The sequence below is a fragment of the Macaca fascicularis genome, chromosome 3 (genome assembly GCF_037993035.2).
Source record: "Macaca fascicularis isolate 582-1 chromosome 3, T2T-MFA8v1.1".
In the NCBI taxonomy this organism is placed as follows: Eukaryota; Metazoa; Chordata; class Mammalia; order Primates; family Cercopithecidae; genus Macaca; species Macaca fascicularis.
Window position 1 is genome coordinate 178990335 of NC_088377.1, and position 23769 is coordinate 179014103.

The following is a 23769-nucleotide window of genomic DNA, read 5'->3' on the forward strand; positions in this document are numbered from 1 at the left end:
TGGCCAGTCTTTGGAATTCAAATATGTGACTCCAGATTTAAACATATGTAATCAGCAAAAATAAAATATTTTTTAACGCTTAAATTATGGAAGTTATCATAGCATAGAATTAATGTTCTATTTATAAATTAATTATTAGCTTTTAAAATTTGTTTTACTTAAAATAGACCGTATGTGACTAGGATAATTAACAATAAAAAAGTGTTTAATATTGATTAAATATTTAACTATTTAATTTTCAAAAATACATTGTACAATAAGTTATAAAGTAAGAACTTTGGACTTAATCACTGAAACAGTTATTTTATCTCAGCCCATGAACAGAAACCTGTTTGGTTGAAGCTTAGAGGCCTTCCCTGGCACTCTCCTTCCTAAACCACCCCTCCTTCCCTCGTACATACAGTCATTTTCTATCTCATTATCCTCTTTTATTTTCTTCCTTACTACTTGCTGAAATTTTTTCTACTTATTTGCTTTTCCTTAATTGAGAATGAAAGCAGATACCTAATAGGTGTTTACTCCTGTGCTATCAGGGCTTAGAAGAATAACATGTGGGCATTCAATAAATATTTAATAGAGGGAAGCAATGGATGGAGGTTTTCAATTGGTGACATCTATAGCCCATTTTAAAAATATAAAACATATAGGCTCATACAGTTATTTTTTAGGAGTCACGTATGAGTTCTGGAGTAATACACTTGCTTCATAGTGTTTATATTTGAAATTTAAGATATTCAGGCAGTTCCTGCTATGCATAGTAGTTTACGACCATAAAACTCAACTTGTTTTAAGATCAACCTTAACTATCAATAGGAAAATTATGTTTTTTCTAGGACCTATCATTAAAAACTCTGTATTCATAAATGTATAGAAAAATTAAAATATAGTAAAATTGATATTTATTTAGTATACTGCCACATAAAACATTAGAAATATTGAGATGTAAAATGTTTGGTTTTGTAAAATATTTATCAAGAGTCATTAGAACAGCTTGCTTTTCTTTTCTCATAGTACACATTACAATGCAGAATAAGCATTTTTCCATGCCTTGGCAAATCATCATACACCTTTCTACATTTGGATTAGCTTCCAACATTTTATTCTTCACTCTTTCAGTGTCATAAAATAAATCCAAGAATCCATTGTAGTGAGTTACTGTCAGCATCAATTCCCTCAGGACAGTTTCATCCTCTTAGTCATATCCAATTTCCGTATTTATAGCTATTAATTTGCCTTTCCTAAGTGCCTTTGGCCGCACGTGGAGAGTCTCTCCAGTGGCAGCAGCATCAATGTTCCCACCTTCAGTTACTTCTGTAACTCCACTTATGTTTGATTTGAGTTTCACTTCCAGTGTTAAATTATTCCTATTTTCTTGCCTGCACTTTCATCTTTGTTGGCCAATTTCTTCTTTGGATTACCAATTTTTGAAAACCATCTTGTGAATTTATCATTGTGAGACAAGGAGGCAACAAAAGTACATGGTTTGCTGCCTGTGCCTAAAGTGAATAACAGATTCACGGTGACCAATTACAGACAGACTATGAAAGAAGGGATGTGATGGGTCACTAATTATAAAGCAAATTTGCTATGTATGTGGTGATTTGTAGATTGAGCAGCTAACAGTGAAATTTGTATTTATGCAATTTAAGTATTTTATATACTTTTAGTTAATATACTAATAAATTATGTTGTTGGGGGACTGGTGTGAATTAATTTTACTATGGTAAAGTGAAGACTGTCAGTAATTTAAAACTTCATTTCTTTGCCAAACTTTCCAATGATGTCTGAATGCCTTAATGTATGAGAGAAGCTACTTTCACAACATGGAAAGTTGAGTTTTTACCCTTGGAAGTCATATATTAAAAATAAAGAGGGATTTTGCTTTCTTAATGTCTTTCCCTGTGAGACAGACAGCAGTAGATAGTCATAGCCATAGCCTAAGTTTAAGAAAACAAAATGTTATAACGGTGTAGTTATATGCTTGAATTTACTAATCAGGATTATCTCAATGGTTTCAAATTTGATCATGTATTAGAATCATCATGAGGGCTTATTAAAGAGCCAGATTGCTGGACCTACCCTCAGAGTTAGGGTTACTAGTTGAGAATTTGCATGTCTAATGAGTTTTTAGGTAAAGCTGATGCTGCAGAGCCACCAACTTAAACACAATCAGAAGAGTATTCCATGGGGAGAGAAGAGAATCCACAGATCATAATCTAGGAAGAGCACAGACACTGAATCAAAGAAATTAGTGGAATCTTAGAGATATTTTAGTGTAGGTCATTTGTTTTACAAATGAAGAAATACAAGCCTGAAAAATTCAGGTGACTTAATACAAAATTAGCCAGTTGTAGAGGCTGGTCTAGAACATAGAATCTATTATAGTCCAACAAATTCTGGAAGACTTCTAGTGCCATAGTAGGTCATATTTTCAATAGATATATGCCAAATGTATTACACACACACAAAATGGTTCTCAAACTTTAGTGTGTCTGAAAGTAGTCCTGTGGTCTTGCTAAAAATTAACATTGTTAAGCTGGGCAATGTGGTGCCCGCCTATAGTCTCAGCTACTTGGGAGGTGGAGAAAGAAGGATCGCCTGAGCCCAGGAGTGAATTATGCCTGTGAATAGCAACTGCATTCCAGCCTGGGCAACACAGTGAGACCCTGTCTCTAAAAAAAACAATAAAAAATAGAAATAAAAATTAACCTTCCTAAGCCCTCACCTAAAAATTCTGATTCATAGATAAAGTATGGGACACTTTGAGACCACAGCCCCATAAGATTCTAAAGAACAGGTAAACTGTTCTTTAAGAGACAATGTTCTATGATTGTGTACGCTGATGTTTTAAGCCAAATAATGTATACACAGAAAATAACAAAATGCCAACTTTTAAAAAAATTTTTTTGCAAAATACTTTCACAGGTTATGATAATTCCCTCCAAAGATCCTGTAAGGTCAGTGAGGCAACTGTCACGCTCCCTTTTTGAAGAAATCTTGGAGAATTCTCCATTCTGGAAACCTCCTTCTTCTCATCTATGGAGAGGGTAATAATACTAAAATGGATCTCATAGAATTGTTTGGGGGATAAAATGAGATGAGATCTAGGAAGGCAATTTGTCAATAATAAAATATTACATGGATGTTAGCTGTTAATGGAAGGCCAAAACAGAGTATGAATTGTTTCAGAGTATGAAACAGAGTATGAAATATCAATTGGGTCATCTGCAGATAAAAGAGTTTTAATTGTACTGTAATAGGCTCATCCTGTAGAAGCTTCCTGATTGGTCAAAGGAAACAGATAAGGCAAAGCTTCAGTGAAATTGCAAGATTTTACCCTCCCAGGCCCCAGATTATCTGAACCAGGAATTGCTGACTAAATCTGAATCTGGAACAACATTAAGTATAATATGCCCTGTGTTAAATGGCTTTCTTAGAAAAGATCTTGTCTGATCTCTGTCCCCAGGACATTTCCTGCCTCTTCTGACTGATAATTAAATTGGGGATTGGAAGCCAGACAATATTTACTTCCTGAGCGTTCTTTTCTTTTAGTAAAGCTGAAAAAATAATTTTAAAGGAAGAAAACTGAAAATGATCCATTTACCACTGATTCTGCCCTCCCTAGGAAGAAGGATCCCTGGAGTGAGATAAAGAAAATACAGAAAAGGAAGGGAGTGTCTTCACATCCCAGCGGGGCATGTGGAGGAGGAGGAGGTGCTGACTATGGACAGCAAGAAGCAACATCACCATCACAAAACACCCAGCACAGTGGCCCTTTCAACAAGGAGCATAAGAGACTGTTTCTACCTCTGATAAAAGTTCAGCATTTTGTTTTTCTCCACATATTTTCATCAATATTTACCAAGCCATAACAATCTGGCTTTCACTGTCACCCTGGGGTTGAGTTCCATGAGTAACTACCTTTTCCACTGGCTGCAGAAATAATGACTCCATGCATGATTGGCAGAAGGTCATTCATTTGAGTACAGGAAAATGAGCAGTTTCAAGAAAAGAGCTGGCATCTCTGCATGGGTGAATCAGTGCAAATCTAAAATGCAGTTACTGAAATTACAGAAACCTCTCCTCAGCCAGTTGGCCTCTTTTGGAAGACATGGACTCAAACCATTCCAGTGCATGTGAAATGTCTAGACGTGATTATAGAGTTTTCTTGAAAGCTGATGCATCCAAGGAACATTTAAAGTAAGAAGCAAAGTAATAAAAAACTTTTCTCAGAAAATTAAATGGTTAATATGGTCTTACCACATTTTCTAGTGAAAGTATGCTGTGAATGCTCAGGAGGAGGAAGGTGCAGTAATGAGACTAGAAATTTACAGCTTAGATAGGAACCCAGTCACCAATTACCAAGTGCTACAAGCCTGAGGCTACTTCTCATTAAAAGGCCTCCCAGGCATCGTGGGTGTCCACAGTTCAGAGAGACCTCAGAAACCTGCACCTAGTTCATGCTCGGTTCTTAGGATAATCCTGTCTCTCCACAATTCCTTTAGGCTTGCAACATGCTCTTGCCCCAAATCAGCTCTTCGTCTAGATTTCCCCTTTCTATCAATGGCACTAGAATTCTCCCAAATTGATCAATTTCAACATCTCATTTTTTACTCACCCTTCATGTACTCACCTCCCATTGTAATGTCTAGACTACAGATAGCCTTTATTTTACCTCATGGTGTGTCCAGAAAGAATCCGTCTTAACTACCTACTTACACCAAGGCATCAGCAATTCACTTATTTATTCATTCATTTGTTATTGTATAAAGTATTAGCTAAGAGATCTATAGTGAAGTGGGGAGAGATAGTCATTTAAGGTAACTGTTACAAGATAAGAATGAGTAAGCATTCACACCGTTGCCTCTACCAGAACTCACACTTTCTTCCTTATATTTTTCAATATTTAAACACAAGTCAGGAGACACTATCTCCTGGAAGCCTCCCCTGAATCCACCTTCAGCTGACTAAAATGTCTCTCCAATGGGCTTTCACATGTGCATATCTAGTTCATTGCACTGAAATTGCACTGATTAGCTGTTCCTGTGCCTGCCTGCTCCCCCCAGTTAGATGTCCAATTCAAAAACAAGGACTGTGAAGTATTCATTTCTGTATTCCTGATACTTAACATAGAGCCCAGCTCATTGTGTTCATTGCATATTTTTAAGTGAATGAATGAATGAATGAATGAATGAATGAATGAATGACTATAAAAGGAAAACCATAGAAAGTTGTGAAACAGAGAAAGGGGTAAGTAATCATTTTAACTAGGGGAATAAAGGTAAAAATTTCACGGAGGTGACAGTATTTAAGCAAAACATTGAAGTATGCACAGGATTTCCAGAATGTGAAAGGATCAAGGGGTGGGGTGGGGGTGGTATACAAAGCACTACTTTTTAAAATGTAACTGATTCTCTCCACCTCTGATCTGTTACTTCTTTTAAAATAATCTTTTTATGCCTTACTTTTACCAATTCTTTTCTTCTCTGCTGTGGAGAACCTTCAGTGATTCCTTACCATCTAACTTGACATAATTCAGGCAGGTTAGCTTCCACTTGAAGGGTCTTGCTATCATTCCTTTTTTTTTTTTCTAACCCTCGTTTCTACTCTTGGCCACTCACTCTCTACACAAATCAGGCCCTTCTGTTTTCTACCTCTGAGGTCTTGCCTTGGATCATCTCTTTGGCTTCCCTCTTTCTTCATGCATTACCGGAGATGCTTTCCTCATGACTTTCTGCCATACACAATGCAACTCTGCCTCTGAAAATCCTACCCTTTCCCAGAACTTTGGGATGCGACAGCAGGAGGCTCGCTTGAAGCCAGGAGTTTAAGACCAGCCTGGGCAATGTAGCGAGATCCCATCTCTAAAAGAAAAAGAAAAGAAAATCCTATCCTTTACATGCAGCCACCCTTTTCTGCTCCAGGCTGGAATGTCTTCCTTCTCTGAAAAAAAACCCACCGAACCACTCTTTTATCATTTCATTTCATATTCGATTTTCTAGCTCTAAGTCTGCTTTGTCCCGTTTATGAGGATGCAACTAAGATGCCTACAGGCCAGGATCATGGACAGCGTCTTGTTGGAACATGCCCAGTGTCTCAGACAGATATTCTATTGATTAAAAATCCTGGACAACTGAAGTAGCCCTCTAAGGATATATGAGAGACTCTTGACTTCAGGTAGACACCTTGTTATTCAGCTACTGGATGGTGGGTATGGGTACCTGCAGTAGATTTAATATTTAATTCAGTGAGAAAAAATATAAATTATGTTATCAGTTTGGTAAAGGAAATCACTAACTATATTACAAAATAAAAAGTCTTACTTCCCTGTTTCAGCTGTAGAATTATAGTCATAGTTATTTTAACTTCTTCCATGCTGCCAGATTAAAGACCTTTTTATAAATTTTACTGTGTGACTAGCCCTTTAAGATAGATGCATCATTTTCACGGCTTTTGCCCTAGCTGTTGTAATCCTGGGATTCCTTCATGCTTTGCAGCTTTCTAGGTTTTGCCCTTTGTCAAACTACATCAATACCGGTCTCAAACCTGAATCATAAAAGACATTTTAGAGAAATAGAGGCTCAAGGCTCATGTAAAGGAATGACCTATCACACACAACAGGCTGCAGGGCATGGAGAATCCATCACCTAACCTTTCCCAGCCTCTGTTCATCTGTGTCCCACTGTTGGATGTCCAAGCTTGACAGTGAATGCTTTCCAATGGGAAACTGTAGCAGGATTTTTTTTTCCCATCCTTTGGTCCCTATTGTATGTTCAGCTGCACTGGAGCTAGCTGCTAATCAAAGCCAGAGACTCTCAACACAAACAAACCCGGCATTGTGGCCTCCCCCCGGGATAGAACACAGCAATCCAACAAACAATTTAGTCAGGTGATAGCAGGCTGGAGAAACAGACTGAGCAGCTCCTAGACACCCTCCTGCTTGTACTCCCAGTGGTCCCTTTCCTCAACGCAGGCATGTTGAAACACCATGCCAGGCAAACTGGTATTTGAGAAAACAATGGGAATGAAACAATCATATGCAATCAAGGAGGGCAATCTAATGGCAGCATTCTTTATCCAAAACACGGTAATCTCTTGATTACAAGGAGGTAGAAATAAATGACATAGTGTGAAGAAATATTCCTGGATACTGGCTAGAGAGAAGAAAGGAATCGTGAACCAAAATATCTTCAAGTACTCCCTGGACCCTTGACATTGAATAGGGGAATGGAGGTAGAAGAGTATGACATTTAAGAATTTTGTGGTTAGAAATATTTGCACTACACCCTCAGTTTTATTTTTTACTAGCTTTTGATCTTGAACAAGTTATTTCTGAGACACGGTTCCCTCATTTAGGAAGAAAAATAGCCTTTACCCCATAGGGCTGTTGGGAGCATTTAACCCAGCACTGAATGTAAAGTTCTAGTATTGAACTACCCACTGTATAGAAAGCACTCAATAAGTAGTAGCTATTATGACAGTACTATTAATGCTGGTGAATTGTGCTCAGGAATTTAAAATGATGAGAAATAATAAGAACAGAAAGCAAGGTCTTCAGCTTCTAGAACTAGCTGGTGATAAGGGAGCAAGTCTCCTTGCTCTTAGTAGTTCCTATGAACAACGTCTTAGAGGTGCTGGCAGGTCTTGATTTTGACTTATTGCCATGGGTCCTCAGAACACAGCAAGGGAAGTTAGGGACGCCACTGTCCAGGGTGAAGGTAGAGGACAAGGTATGCCTTCAGACAACAGCAGAAGCTTGGCTCCAGGTACCTGAGCACTGATGATGGAACCATCCTCTAAGTACAAAGGACAGAGCAGAAGAAAAAAGCTGGAGATGCCAAAGAAAATGATTACTCATGTCACAATTTTGCACTAGGCCAGCCAGTTAATATTAATTCTTGCCAGAGTTTCTGGAGGTCCAGACATAGGACAGAGAGGAATAGAAACTAGTAAAAGGTTACTACAATTCTATGCAACAATAAGCATGGATTGAGTACTATATGCAACTGGCATATAGTGGGTACTCAATCATTTTCAGGAATATCCATACTCAATGCATATTCAGGAAGTGGTAAAGTGAAGGACCTAGACACAATCGTAGGAACAAACAATGGGGTTCAGCAACAAGAAACATAGCCAGTGAAACTCAAAATTAATATAGTGACTTCCTTTAAATATAAAAGACAGGGATGCAAGATTAGCAATTGAAGTAGCTTCTTATGGAAACCTCCAAATGAAAACAATGCTAGTCGGTCGGGTGCGGTGGCTCATACCTATAATCCCAGCACTTTGGGAGGCTGAGGAAGGTGGATCACCTGAGCTCAGGAGTTTGAGACCAGCCTGGCCAACATGGTGAAACTCCATCTCTACTAAAAATACAAAAATTAGTCAGGTGTGGTAACATGCACCTGTAATCCCAGCTCTGTGGGAGACTGAGGCAAGAGAATTGCTTGAACCCAGGAGGCGGAGGTTGCAGTGAGCTGAGATCACACCACTGCACTCCAGCCTGGGCAACACAGCAAGACCCTGTCTCAAAAAAAAATGAACAAGAAGGAGGAGAAGAAGGAGAAGGAGGAGGAGGAGAAGAAGGAGAAGGAGAAGGAGAAGGAGAAGAAGAGAAATACCAAACCTAAACTTTTTCTGAACTGAAACAGAATGTTGAACATCACACATTACAGCAAATAGCAATCAAGGCAGAAAACCAGCCCCCAAATCTAGAAGGCGTGTGTGCAGCGAAGCCCTGGCTGAAGGAACCCTGATGTGCTCTAGCCCACAAAAAGCACATTTCAGTCTCCTGCTTTCATGATCTGCCACTAAAGGTGGGGAGGACATGAATGCATGAATGAAAACAATGTGTTAGAGGGTAGAAAGGTTTATGGAAGAGTTGGCTTCAGGGACCAGACTCTCTAACTCCAGACTCTGCACCCAAGATTCTTCAGGCCCTGTTTTGGGAAGGAACTCTTCATTAGAACAGCAGATACCACTTTGTCTTGAAACACTCCCTCTGAGAAGAACAAGAAGAGGACCAGGTTTGCTCCACAGAGCTGGAGTGATTTCATGGGACTTTTATGGCAAGACGCACCTGGAGCCGAGCAGATGTGGAAAACAAAGAAGGCAAATTCACCCTACAGGAATCTCCATAGGATACACCATGACAGCCAGATGGGCCATAAGGGCCCTATGGCATGCTTAATACTTCCTTTTTAGTGGCAGAAGCCTCAATGCTATCTGATAGAATTTTCTGTGAGGTCTGCAGTTCCTCTCTTCAGGTACAGGGCTTCTATCAATGGAATTCTTGGATGTTTTCTCTAAAGCCTCAGTTCAAGTCCAAGGCTGTTTCTTTTGTCTTATTGGTCTTGCTGCCTTTGATATAAAGGGCTTCCATTTAACATCTTGTGAAGGAATGTCACTGGATAAGACATTAGAAACCCACAGAGTCAGCCTGCTTTTAGGAAAAGTGGATCTGTCTGTTTAGAGAGAAATTGGTAGAAATCCACATCTACCCACTTACTCCTGCTGAATTGCTTCTAATCTGCTTCTCCAAACCAAATTCACTTATGACAGCCTTGAAGCACATCTTCAAATCCCCAGATATCACATATCAGAAGGCCAACTGTAATTCCCTAACCATCAGACAAAAGCAGCAATTTAAAAAGGCTAAAAAATCACTTCAGGCCAAAGTTGGTGGGAATCCCAATACTGGCACAGATACTAAACGCATTTGACTTTCACTCCTCCTCTGCGATCTGGAATGTGGTGGTCAAACCCAAATTTGATCTGACTCACTTTAAACTCAAGCCAATTGTTCACTAGTCATTCCAAATAATAACAGAGCAAATAACTCCCTGAAGGATGCCAAGCCCTGGAGCGACAACGCATCAAAGAGGTTTGCTGATCTTGCAGTTTACCCACCTGCAGTGCATCAGGCCCACTCCCTTGGGCCCCACAGCAACTCACAAGTTTCTCAGGCTCTTGAGAGGAGCTAAGAGGTTGGATCCAACCTGGGTGGGACCAGGCAGCTGTGTCTTCCCTGGGGAGACTTTTACCCTTGGATATACGGAAGGGTCCTTTAGGGTAAGAAAGAAAGACAATGTGTACTCAGCTTGACCTTTAATTGGTACACACTAAGTTCCCCAGGATTATTTGTTCCCATCTAAACAGCACATCCTTTGCAGGGACAAAGATTTGCATTTGTTTGTTTGCTTTATGAGATGTTTGTTTGTTTGCATTTTTCCAGTGCTGGCTCTTTTATGAGCGTTCATAACATTAATTTACTTAGCATTTTTTATGATTCTAATTTACCCATATCAAGCTAAATAAATTGAATTTCCATCTTAATTGGTTCATTTGGTAGAATCAAGTGCACATGTTAACATGTGCATAGCTGTTAAGATATATCGCATGCATCAATAACACTGTTAAAAAGCAGGACACCCAATTATGCATCTATTTTTAAAAGTTACATCAGAAAAACTGCAAAGGTGTATCAGGGTGCTAACAGTGAAGACTATTTTAAGAATTATAAGTAAGTTTGCTTTTTTATAAAATTTGAATATCTTGTACCACGAACATGTATTTTTGTAGAATGGGAAAAATAATGTGTTTCTTCAGGTACATTTGTGATTTCCTAATAAGCAACCTCATAATGGAAAAAAAAACTTTCATTATTTTTCACATGGTTAAAATTAATCAAACTTTTCACACATTTGACCTGCATTGAACTATATTTGAGATTCTGCATATTCCCAGAGACATTATTCAATAATGAAATGTATATTGTAAATAAGAAAAGATAAGGGGAAGAAAGGCTTTATTTTATTGTTTCAAGATATAAGCATAGACACGTGTTAAAAGTAGCCTAATAAACTACCCGTTTCTCTCCTCTAGCAGCTTCAGGCTTGCTCATTTGAATCCCTTGAAACGTATCTAAAGAAATACATTGCACAGAGAGGGCAATTTGTTTTTGTAATAAATATTTTTTGAGGAGTTGACCCTTGAAATCAGGTTCTTTCAAGATGCAAGATATGCTTTTTAAGTCAACGATCTGATGTTCGTAAGCTCACAAATGAGGGTCACCATATGTTAAAACCTTAGAGATGATTCTGCTGCTGGGTACAATGATGCCATGGCTACGTCTTGAAAAAAGCCATATTCACATCAAATAGGAAAGCCGTTATGAAAACACTGTTCTCAAGTTTTGTGTGGTTTCTGCTACAGTTTGGATGTGTGTCCCCACCAAACCTTATGAGGAAATTTGACTTCCCAATGTTGGAGGTGATGCCAGATGGGAGGAGTTTGGGTCATGGGAGTGGATTCCCTCATGAGTAGATTAATGCCCTCCCTGGTGGGGTTTGGGAGGGTGGGTGAGTGAGTTCCCACTCTTAGTTCCCCTGGGAGCTGATTGTTAAAAAAAGAGTCTGGTACCTTCCTGTCTTTCTTGCTTCCACTCTTTCTATGTGATGTCTGCTCCCATTCACCTTCTACCTGAGTGGATGCCATCTGAGGCCTTCACTAGATGCCCAATCTGGAAACTTTCAGCCAGCAGAATCATAAGCCAACTAAACCTTTTTTCTGTATATGTAACCCAGCCTCAGGTATTCCTTTATAGCAACAGAAAACAGACTAAGATAGCTTCTATTTGTTTTAGCCTGAGTGAAGATTTTCTCCGTTACCTAAGACTGTTACCCCAATGCTCCTTATTAATTAAATCTGGACTCTGAAGCAAAAAGCCCTGGTTCTTTCTCTGGGCAGCCCAATGTCTTCAAGGAAGTCACAAAGATGGATGATTCCTGGTCTAGTTCCATTATGGTATGGAAGGAAAGAGTCTAATGCAGTTATAGGAGTTAAAATGTGAAAGAAGGGAAGACTCTAATACTAAGTCAACATATCACATATATCTTTTTCATATTAAGAATGAAGTTTTCTAAACACTTTTCATTAGCTTTTAAAGCAAATGAAGAAGGCAACATTTGGATCACTGACACCCTCTCGGAGAAAGACCCCAGCAGAAGCACTGGGAAGGAGGCCCAAGTGCAACATCTGGCCAGGGTCTTTTTACGCTTAAGGGAACTTCAGTGAAGTCAATAGCAAATCAGGTGGTGTCCGCAATTTTCTTTCATAAATAATCATACATTGTAAATATTATTTGGTCAAAGATGTAAGTTTGAGAAGATTTTGCATATAGCAAGAAGCATTACTGACAATGATCCTGATCATTTTTATTAAGCTATGGACATCATGACTGGAGAGTTCTGATTTGTCTCCTATTCCCTCAAGTTTGTTGAATTAAACTGTTGTGGCTTGCTACTCAAAGAGAGGTCACCAAGCCAGCAGCACTGCAGTCACCTGAGAACTTGGTAGAAAAGCAGACTCTGAGATTTCATTGGAGACCTACTGAATTTTGGCAAGAACCCTGAGTGACTGGTAAGCACATGAAAGTTTGAGAAGCACAATTATCCAGCAATCATGTAAATGAACTGCTGCTAGCCAATTACTAAAGCTTATATTTAGTGAGAATAACCAATTCAAAAAAAGTGACATGTAGCTTTTAAGACACTCCAGAAGGAACTATAACATGATCTGAAGTAAAAGAAAGCATGCCTGTTTCAGTTTAGCCTCATTTAAGATGTCTTCTTGCTTTTTTTTCTTTAGTATGACTCATTTCTTTTTCTTCATTCCTGTCACACATCTTACCTCCTCCTCACGTTGTCAGTCGAACTTACCTTCAGGCATCTGAGGCAATCTCTGGGTGTCCTGAGAAAATGACAATGACAACAGCAGGATTGGGGAACCAGAAAGGCAGAACTTGCCCCACTGACTTTATTAAGTTCAGTTCATGTTCAGTATAACAATTTGGAGCTTACAGACGTTACATCGTGACCATTCACCTTTACCACCAACCTATGAGGTTGGCAAAACAAGTGACATCATCATCATTTCTCACTTACAGCTAAAAAACCTAAGATTCCAGGAGATTCAGTAACACATTCAACAGCCCATACCAAACAGCAGGTGGACTGTGGTGAGATGCTGGTTCCTGACTCCAAACCTTAACTCCTTCCCTGGACTGAAGCCTCTATCAGCAGGGGTCAGAGAGAATGTGGTTATGAGCATCACTAAGGTCAGCAATAAGGTGCCTGTCTCTTGGATTGGGAGTCTCCTATATGCAAAATGCTCTCCTAGACCTTATGGGAAAGCATAAAGTCAAAGAGTCTGTATTGGAGATTTTGCCTGCCCAACCCCCAGGCCTTGAGCATGATCACATGCTCCATGCTCCATATGTTTCCTTCCAGAAGAAAGGATTTTCAATCTGCATTTAGAAAGAAGGAAGAAAATGGTATGAGCATGTGGAGGTGCGAGATCTTTCAAGAAGCATGGAATTCCGCCTAGGATTTTGCTTGTATGTTTGTTGCAGATGCCAAGTGGGCATGAGAAAGAAAAGCAACTCAGGAGGGGGAAGAAGTGAGAACTTGCATCTGGTGCTGCTTCACCATGATCATCATTTTCACCTTCCTGCTCAAACACTCCCAGCAATCAGACTGTATGTTCAGTACTTCACATTGATTTTCTCCATTACTATTCAGATGTCAGTCCTAGAAGGTAAGTATGTGCTCCCACGTTAGAGATAAAAACATTGAAATAAGGAAGACCACAATATTTGCTCATGGTCACAGAGCTACTAAGAAGTGTAGTAGTTTATACCTCAATATTTTGGACCTTGTAGCTCAAATATTGAGCCACCAAGGCTACCGTTTCTTTTTTTTTTTTTTTTTTTTTTTTTTTCAGACGGAGTCTCGCTCTGTTGCCCAGGCTGGAGGGCAGTGGCGCGATCTTGACTCACTGCAAGCTCCGCCTCCCGGGTTCACGCCATTCTCCTGCTTCAGCCTCCCGAGTAGCTGGGACTACAGGCCACCACGCCCATCTAATTTTTTTCGTATTTTTTAGTAGAGACGGGGTTTCACCGTGTTAGCCAGGATGGTCTTGATCTCCCGACCCCGTGATCCACCCGCCTCGGCCTCCCAAAGTGCTGGGATTACAGGCGTGAGCCACTGCGCCTGGCCAAGGCTACTTTTTCTAATGTATCATCTGTATCCACATGCCCTGTCATATGTCCAGTTTACGCTTAAGGGAACTTCAGTGAAGTCAATAGCAAATCAGGTGGTGTCCGCAATTTTCTCAAATCCACCTCTTAAATCAGAACCACTGAAGATGGGCTCCAGGCAGCTGGCACCTACACATGACCCTAGTTAATCTGATAAACACTGAAGACAGGCAACTGCTTCTGTAGGTTATTTGACCTCTAACTGTACATACATTGGACTTGGGGTTTGACATGAGAGACAAATGGGAGATAAAATCAATTTATTAGCCTAAGAAAGATGGCATTATATTACCGAGGAATAAACTCAAACCAGGAATTTTAAGACTTTTGTTTTCATATCTGTATGTCATTGAATGTGGCCCCCTTAACTTCTCTAAGCCTGCATTTCTGTATCAATTTTTTAAAAATCCCACTCAGTCTACCTGAGTAGAGTTACAAAAATATGATGAAAAAATAAATGTGAAACATTCTGAAAAAAAGACCTTATAGCTACATAGAAGTTATAATGAAAATAATGCTTCAAATGACTAGCTTTGTCACTTTGAATAACATGGTTTGTTAAAGAAGTGGTAAGTAAAGTTTTCTGCATTCTGGAGGTAGTCTTGAATCAGAAACTATGAAAAGTTTAAAATTATCAAGGTGAAATATGATTAGGAAGACACTCTAGAGAACTGGCAAGCCTATATGACATTTGGAATGAAGAGAGTGAAGGAAAGAGAGTGGGAGAAGTTTCTGGAGGTTCAAAGTTGAGCATGGGAATGCTTGGGCTTAAACAGGAAATAGGCACCAGGTTGTTTGGTAAGGCGAGGGGATTAGGCATAGAACACAGACGGTCAAGGTGGGTGGAACAACATGGGCAAAGAGAATGAAAGGCATTTAGAGCTGCCTATTTATTTTCTCGTTCATTTGCCATCTTCAATGGTTCTATGCTAAATATGCTAGGGTTCTTGAGAGAATGAGAGACAGCCTCTGCCTTAATAGGGTACATAGGTTGGATGGGGTGGGGCTGGTGTCAAATGGTGAGAAAGGAGGAGCTGAAGTCACTATAAGGGGTGACGGTGACGGGGAGACTTTGAAGAAAAGAGAAGGGGAGAAATACAGCTCCACCTAGAGGGGCATTTGCCTTGGAAAACCTTTGGTGCCTTCAATTTCTGACTCAAGATTTCATCCAAATTCCACAGCTGAAGTACAAGGATTTGCCTTCTTTTCCTTCATGTATATGTTTTCATTAAAGGACACTCTTCTCGTCTGGTATAAATTTTCCTGAAAATGACATCTACAGTGAGTGCCATGTCTTAAAAATTGTATTGATTCTAAATAAAACTCAGTCTGAATTCTTAAGATGGCACATCCAATAATTTGTTTCTGCTACGTTATGTGGCAAATGTGAAATGAAAACACGAAGGAATTAGGAGTTCAATTTATCTTCCAGAATAAACAGCATTAAAGGAATTAACAGACATAATGCTTTTGAAATAGATGTTGGGTACCATTTAGCCTTTTGTGAGCTCCCCTTTCCTTTTTCTCATAAAAATGTGATCCCTTTGACATTGGAACTGCTTAGGGCAACAGTTGTACATATCTTATTCTAACTTGTGTTGTAGTAATTAGTGTTTTAATATTCTTACGTATATATTGAGTAGATCATTAGCTGCTTGAAGACATTTTTATTTGTCCTGTGTCCCTCATCACACCACCTACCATAGAGTACGGCAGTCACTATCCATAAAAGTCTGGTAGGGATAAAAATAAAATAACAAGAAGTCCTTTACTTCAATCTCCTCCTCCAAATAGAATTGTGCCCGAATGATTTCCTTCAGTATTCATTGAAAAAATATTAAAAATGTGAGTCTAGAGCTCATTACAGAGAATCTTCCTCCAATTCTCTTCAGATTTGAGAATTTTCCTTGTGAAAGAGTTAAAGCTCAAAGAACAGTTGTGACAATACTGAAGCATTTGGAGAGGAGAGAGGAAGGCGGGGAACTGAAATATTTGGAAATAAATGTACACATTTGGAAGACGAGGGGAAAAAAAAGCAAAACAAAAGGTGAAAAAAGGAGTGCCCAAAGAAATTAGGAAAATATTAAGATAATAACATATCAAGGAGGTTATGAGATAATCATAAAAGGTTGGGGTTAGCAACCTGTGACTTTTAAAGCATCTTTTCCAGAGATGGGTGAGGGCATAATGGATTTTAATTGAGATCTCCTTTAAATACATTTCTAATAAAGAATTTCACAAGTTCACACCACTTACCAAACACAAAGTATTAGATATTGTCGAACCATAGAGACAGACACCATGTTCTATTTCTTAAACATGCTACATTGTCCAGCACAATGTAGTATTAGGCATCCAACATACATACAATAAATATTGTTAAACTGGCTGGCCATAGGAGCAAGAAAAATTGTATTGTTGGAGTAGGACCCCAAGAGGATGTGATGGAGATGAGTAACTCTAGCTGCACCGCTACATTGATACTGGGAAGCTGAGAAGAGAATGAGGTCAACACATTGCAGTGATGAAAATGTTGGCTGACCCTTAGCCAGGGTCTTGAGTCAAAAAAGAAAAGGGGAAAATACCACTGAATCAGTAGAGAGGGCATTGAAAACACCAGCTAGGAAGGTCCAAGTTGAAAACACCAGCTAGGAAGGTCCAAGTTTCCAAGAATGCCAACATATGGACAAACATTCCTGGTACATCTGTACATAGAGAAATGTATGCCATCATAGCAAGAGGGAATTGGGCAAGACGTTCTGGGACCTGTTGGGTGGGAAATAGTGGCAACAGAATTAATAGAGAAATGAGAGAAAGGAGGAGAAATAGGTCAACATAAAAGCAGGAAGAAAAGGGAGCAAAGGGTTAGAGACCCAGAATGCTATTTGTGTTTTAAAATGATGTTTTGGCTTTTGCTAAAAGCAATTCTTAGAATTAAGAGCCCAATTATCAGTTACTATGACTTACTTCTTTCAAGATTAATATATAGAAATTGATTTTTTGTTACACCATGTGTGAAGTTAAAAAAAATCTAAGAATTCTATTTTTAGAAAACTGGATATGATGTTTTTTTCTATTTGAGATATCACTTTATCTAAACCACTATGAAAAAAAATGGTTCAATAAATAAAGCCTAGAAAAAGGAATTAAATTTTATTTCTAAAAATATCTCAAACATGAAGGAGTCATTGTATTCCTTGTCCACCCTGAAGAAATAGGGATTTGTGGTGAATGTGATCTACATAATTAAGTCCACAATATTACCATGTTTATAATACCCTCTGATAATGTTTCAGCATAGCTACCCTTTTAAGCTACTGTTTTAATCTCTTATTTATTAAATGCCAAAATAGAAAAAAAAAGAGGCTTGTTATATTTTACAATCTAGAAATATTTTAATGACACCATGAAAACTATGCCGCACACTAGACTGGCTTGAAGTGGATGGAAAAATTGCCCAGTGGGTGGAAACTTGAATTGTCCATAAACATCAGACGGAAAGACAACTTTCCATGAGGCCATGGCCCAAATTCCACTTAAGCCAATTGACTCTGGATGGAAAAAAGCAAGCCTAGCTCATAAAAAAAAGGTTCATATCTGAGTATCATTTTACCTCCCCTCCCACAGCAGTGATATGACCTTGTGCCAGAAGGAGACAAAATCTCTTCGATTATTCATTTAGAAAAGAAGCCAGAGGAAAAAACATTCCTCACCCTTGTGAAGAAGCCCAACTCAACATCACTAGCAAAGCCATGGAACAAAGGCCATTGGAGGGCTCCCACTCAGCCTCATGCTCCAGAGAAAAGCACATCTCAAACTGGGCCGAGTTGCACTCAGGTGTGGAGGACGTTTGCACTCATCACATTGGGTGGTTTCAGTCTGGACACCTCCTTCCGGAAAGAAGTCAGGAACAACTCCCCATATCATTATGCTGCCATATTAAAAGGCATAATCGTTTAGAGAACTGGAATTTTTATTCCAAATTTAGACTTCAGGCCTTCAATCTATTGTTAATTTATCACACCATTTTCAACGAGCCAGGTAAACTCAGTTTTGTGGGAAAGTTTTGAATAGTAATTAAAAACACCACATCACAATGGGAAGATGATCAGAATTCATGTGAGAATGTCATATAAGTGAGAAAGCAAGAATATCTTCAAAGGAAAAATAAAATATTTGAAGTTAAAATATTTGATATCTAAGATTGATTTTATTTTAAAAAAATGATTCAACTATCTGGGGATCTTATTTCTCTCTGTTGTTTTCAACAACTAGGTTTTATGAAATTTTAAACCAGGCCATTGATTTGACTGAAATTTTAAAAACAATGAAAATGCAGATCTTGTTATGTGTTGCTATAAGTGAAGCCAAAATAAGGCACATGGAAAATATCAATAAATTAATAAGTTTATTATTCCAAATCTCATGATCTCATGGAAAGAGGTCTAAAAAACAGAGAATTATATATAATACATTAGACTATAAGTACAGTTAGGTATACCTTATTACTCTAATTCTCTACAATATCTCATTTAAAGTCAGATAATTAAAAAGTCATATATTTAATAGGGCTTTTATTTATCTCAAGCTCTAGCTTTGAGAACATAATGCATTTGCATCCAGAAGCAAACAGCTGGAACACAGCACCTAATGCTGTTATATGTGGCTTCAGGTGGGAGTTCCTTATAGTGACTTTTCACTAAATGCAGAAAAAGATGTCCTAAAGGGAACCAGTGAGCAGTGGCAGAGAAAAGATCACCTTCTATGTATTTAAAGTCCAATTAGAGAACTTAAGGCCCAAGTTTCTTAAAGCACAAAAGAATGGTATTAGAGTTGTTCTTTTTTTAAATAATACAATTTTTTAAAATCTCACCTTCTAATTTAAATGAAAGAGTACAAATATTGCCAGTCTGAAATAACTCATGTCCCAAAGGAAGCAAAGAAATTCAAATTTCCTCTGAATTTAACTGGACTATATTTTTTAAATGACTTGGCCTTTAAAGTGCATAATTTACTTAAAAGGAAACATAACGAAGATGGAAAACACAGCTTTATTTTCTGCACTGGGAGACTTCTGTTTTGTTTCATTGTCATTACCTTTTAATATTCCTATATATCAACGCATTCCCAGATAATTAAGGGGCTAACATGGGCCCTGCTGTTTCATCAATTCCACATTTGCCTACGATCATAAAATTGCTTCATTATGTTATTAGTTCAAAAGTTCTTTTTGGTAATTCCTGAATCTCCTCCCGTACCCCTCTCTCCAGCACACACACACACACACACGCACATGCACACATCACCCCTTTCTCAGGCTGCTAAAGCAAAATGCCTGGTGACTCTTAACATGAGAAATGTTCAAGGACTGGAGCTTTAATGTTCTCTCCTCTTAGGACCCCTATCCCTCCTATTTTCTGAATGTGTCCCCAAACTTACAAAGCAGCTCTTAATAGACACAAGGGTGAGTTAACACTAGAGTGTATATAAATTGCATGTATGTGTTCCTGTGTGTGTGTGTTGTGTTATGTCATGGAGAAAGGGGTGTGTGTGTGTATGGAGAGGAGAGAGAAGGCTTCACTTTACATCTATTAAGTAAGAAAGGAGTTGAATATATTCCTCTCAAAAAATATTTTCTTAACTTATTAGAAACAACAACTCAGAAACTCTAAAAATCTAGTAAATTAGTAACAAATATATCCTAAATTTATGTGGGTCAAATTAAAAGTTTAATGGGTCTATGTACAGGGCAGTTCTTTAAATTTGCATTCAAACGAGAGACGGGACTCCAGATGTGTCTTCTAAACTTCGGTTCTAACCATTTCTGGAACCATTCCTGGGCTGTCAGGTGGGAAGACGGGTGCCACTAGTGCTGTGAGAGAGGTTCCATGTCAGCGAGCACTGGGAGGAACAAACCCGCAGCGCTTACCTAGAAATGCCAGCTAAGAGTCATGGGCTGGCGGGCCCTGGGGCAATCAGAGAATCAGAGAGAGGTTGGGAAAATGAGAGCTGCTTGTTCAGGCTGCCGTACTTTCTCTCCAACTACTCAGCCAGAGACACACCTACTAAAGCTCCAGGTTTTACGAAAAGCAAAGATGCACTCTCCAGCCCACCGCTGGAACACGGTCCAAATGCACGCTTAACATCACAAAAACTTCTTTCCTTTCACTTACCTAAGCACACCCTAACTAACCTAACCTGAAACCCCCAAAATACGCCTCCCTTGGCCTCTGGAGCAAGTCAGTTTTGAAAGCAGTCCTATCAGCAAAGACACCGGGCAGCCTCTCTCACTCCTACCACCATCATGTGTTGGTACCCGGAAAAGTGGCACAAGGTGAAGGCAAACTCGATCGAAGAGCCCTCCGAGAAATCGCACATTCCTCTCACTTACTTTGAGTTGCAAATGTCCCCTCTGGCGCTCAGTCTGCCTTTGTTGCAAGGGGCGAGGTTGCTACGGCTGAGTCCAGGTACCCGGCTCGCTGCAGCTCCTGCTTGGTCTGCTGCTGCTCTCCCCGCCTTCTGGACGGATCACTGGTCTCTTTCTTCCCCTCTCTCCACTTTGGATTTTCCTCTGCTCTGGGGCTCTCTTGGCGGGATTTTTGGACTGGAAGGCGGGGAACCTGATCCTGCCTTTGACTCAATTACGCCCTGACAGGGAGGGAACGGAAGGGAAATGGAGAATGGGAGGGATGAGAGGAGCGGGCCAGGAGGACGCAGGCTGGGCGAGGGAGGGAGAGCGTTTTGCACTCGAGAGCTGATTGGGAAGCTTATTAAAAGCAGAATACTCCAGGGGCAGTCTCTCCCCGCGGAGCAAGAAAGAAAACGGATTTGAACCAAGAGGCCATGAGATGGTACCTTGTTTTGTTTCTAGCAGAGACCAAACACAACATTTCTTTTCCAAACTCCACCCATGATCTATTCTTCAGATGAGTGCAAAGCCACTTTGCCAAATAGAATATTTTAAATGGACAATTGATGGCATTTTAGGTTACAGTTTTGGCCCCCCACAATCCTTTAATGATATTCAGGATGAAAAAGCACTCTCTTCGAACCAGCCTCTTCTTCCACCCACGAAAGCCCTCCCTATACACAGAGGCAGTTACCCAGCTGTCAGTCACATCTCACCTGCAAAGCACAAAATGTACAAAGTACTTTTTCTCAATTGTCACAGAGTGACAGACGTCTGAAAGTTCCCAATTAAGTGCTACTTACCTTTAGGGAGAGCTCTTTCCTTTTTTGGTTTCCTTGGCACATTTAGCAACCTATTCAGTAACATGCCTTTGACACCCAAGAATTTAGAGGATTCGTCAATGTAGCTCAAACTCTGAGGTTTGTAAAACTTGGAGGCTGGACTTTGCATCTCTCTGGAATTTTCATTTCATTCAATTGAGGAAAGATGCTAAGGCAATGCATAGGTAAATATTTATGATATAGATGAGATAAAAGTATTGTGTAAAAGGATTAAGACGTATTACACAAATTCACCCAAACATTTTAAAAATGTAAATTTTGAGATTTTCTGCCACTTATCAGCTTTTCCTGCTCCTTGGTTAGTTCCTTTTACCCACTTTTACTGCTCAGCTTATCATTTGATGGCGTCCATCCCAAATTGCTTGTAAAAGAGACTCGCATTTTTCATAGTTCTGAGGTTACATCCATTCATTTCAATTTGACAAATATTTATTAAGCAACGTATTTACTTAGAACTATCCTTAAACCCCCAAACTAGAAGCATTGTCTTGTGGCAAGTAGTTTTTAGAGACTTGGGGCTCTTATATTGACTGCTACCTGTAGAAATGTCCCTTGGAGAAGTTAGCTGGAACCAAAGAGGTGGCTCTACAAACTCAATCAAGCAGTCAGTCAAGCTTTTCAAAAGGAACAGCATCAGAGATGCACTTACACACATACAGTTTATCCCCCTTCCCAAACCCTTCATACACATACCACATACAATTCTCAAATGAAATAACTAAATAAGGAAGCTGTGTTCCTTTCTTCTATACACAGGCTTCAGGTTACCTATTTTCCTTTTGTGATTCCACTTCCGTGTGAAGAAAGCATTGTTTGTTTTCATCGGATTTCACCTGTATAAAGTGTGGCAGAATGCACATTGTCATTTTTATTAGTATTTTGCCCAGTCCCTTTACAGAAAAAGATGTCTCAGCATTCTATTAACACTCCACAGGGGCAAAGTTTCTAAGGCATTGAACAAAGAGCTATCCATTTTCTTTCTGTTCTTCAGCTTTATTTTAACATATGTAACATATGTACATACAAATGTATATACAATATATATATATACACAAATGTAACATACAGCTAGCTACCAGTTAGGTGAACAATGCTGGCTTGATTGAGGTGCTCTCTATAGGGTTGATAAAGTAAGCAGGAGAGTCCTATGATTTCTACTCAATTACATATGTTATATCAAAAATATCACCCTTTATTCAGATAGGTGTATACTAAAATTGCATACATCAGTGATTATCAATTGGGAGCAATTTTGCCCTCCAGGAAAAGTGAATAATGTCTGGAGATAGTCTTGGTTGTCGCAAATTGGGGGAAGAGGTTGCTCTGGCATCTAGTGGGTAGAAGCTGGGGATGCTGTTAAACATCATACAATGCATAGTTAAACATCATACAATGCCTACTCCATAGGCAAAGCTGCCCCAGTGGCTGCTGGCTATCCACCTTTATGGTCATTTCCTGATTGTATGCTAAACAAGGGATAGTTTATTCATGAATTTTCCTGGAAAGAGGTGGGCAGCTCCCAGAACTGAGGGTTCCTCCCCTTTTTAGACCATATATGGTAACTTCCTGACATTGCCATGGCATTTGTAAACTGTCCTGGTGCTGGTGGGAGTGACTTTTGGCATGCTAATGTGTTATAATTAGCATATAATGAGCAGTGAGGACAACCAGAGATCACTCTCCTGGCCATCTTTGTTTTGGTGGGCTTTGGCTGCCTTCTTTACAACAAGCTGTTTTATCAGCAAGTTCCTTATGACCTGTATCTTGTGCCAACCTCCTATCTCATCCTGTGACTTAGAATGCCTAACCTCCTGGCAATGAAGCCCAGTAGGTATCAGCCTTATTTTAACCAGCTCCTATTCAAGATGGAGTTGCTCTGGTTCAACCGCCTCTGACACCTCCACAACAAAGAATTATTTGGCCCAAAATGTTAACAGGATTGAAGTTAAGAAAACCTAATGTTATTCGCCACGGTATTTTAAAAATGCAAAGACAGATTAAAGAGAGTTTGTGTTTTTTTAATAAATAGAAATTTATGAGATTGGGATTAGTCAAAATTTAATTCAATCCAGCATTTTCATGAAAGTTGAAGTAGAATATGTTTTTTTAATACACAGTGAAATACTCAATTTCAAATCCAAATTTCATTCTAGGGCATAGTCTAGGGTCTATTGATTCCAGAGTCCAAGTTATTTCATTCATTAGGCTAATATCCTTTAAGCACTTAAGTCTTTAGCTTAATAGAACCATGAAGAAAAACTGTTGACAATCCCTACTCTCAGATAGCCTATGTTGTTGTTCTTTCTTTTTTTTTTTTTTTTTTTTTTTCAGATGGAGTTTCACTCTTGTTGCCCAGGCTGGAGCGCAATGGCGTGATCTTGGCTCACCCAGGTTCAAGCAATTCTCTTGCTACAGGC

General features: G+C 39.2%; 1 protein-coding gene across 4 annotated transcripts in view; it reads right to left on the reverse strand.

Moving 5' to 3' along the window:
* Positions 1–20746, reverse strand: part of PTN (pleiotrophin) — a 108666-nt gene extending 87920 nt beyond the window's left edge. For 2 of the 4 annotated variants that reach the window (XM_045388325.2, XM_045388324.2), the window contains exons 1-2: positions 20493–20746; positions 9913–10067 (exon numbers count right to left, since the gene is read on the reverse strand). In XM_045388325.2, the coding sequence (XP_045244260.1) occupies positions 9913–9923 (11 nt within the window). In that variant the 5' untranslated portion in view covers positions 9924–10067; positions 20493–20746. The remainder of the gene's footprint in view (positions 1–9912; positions 10068–20492) is intronic. The other 2 variants (XM_005550876.4, XM_005550875.4) reach the window with 1 other exon arrangement.
* Between the last annotated feature and the right edge of the window lie 3023 nt (positions 20747–23769).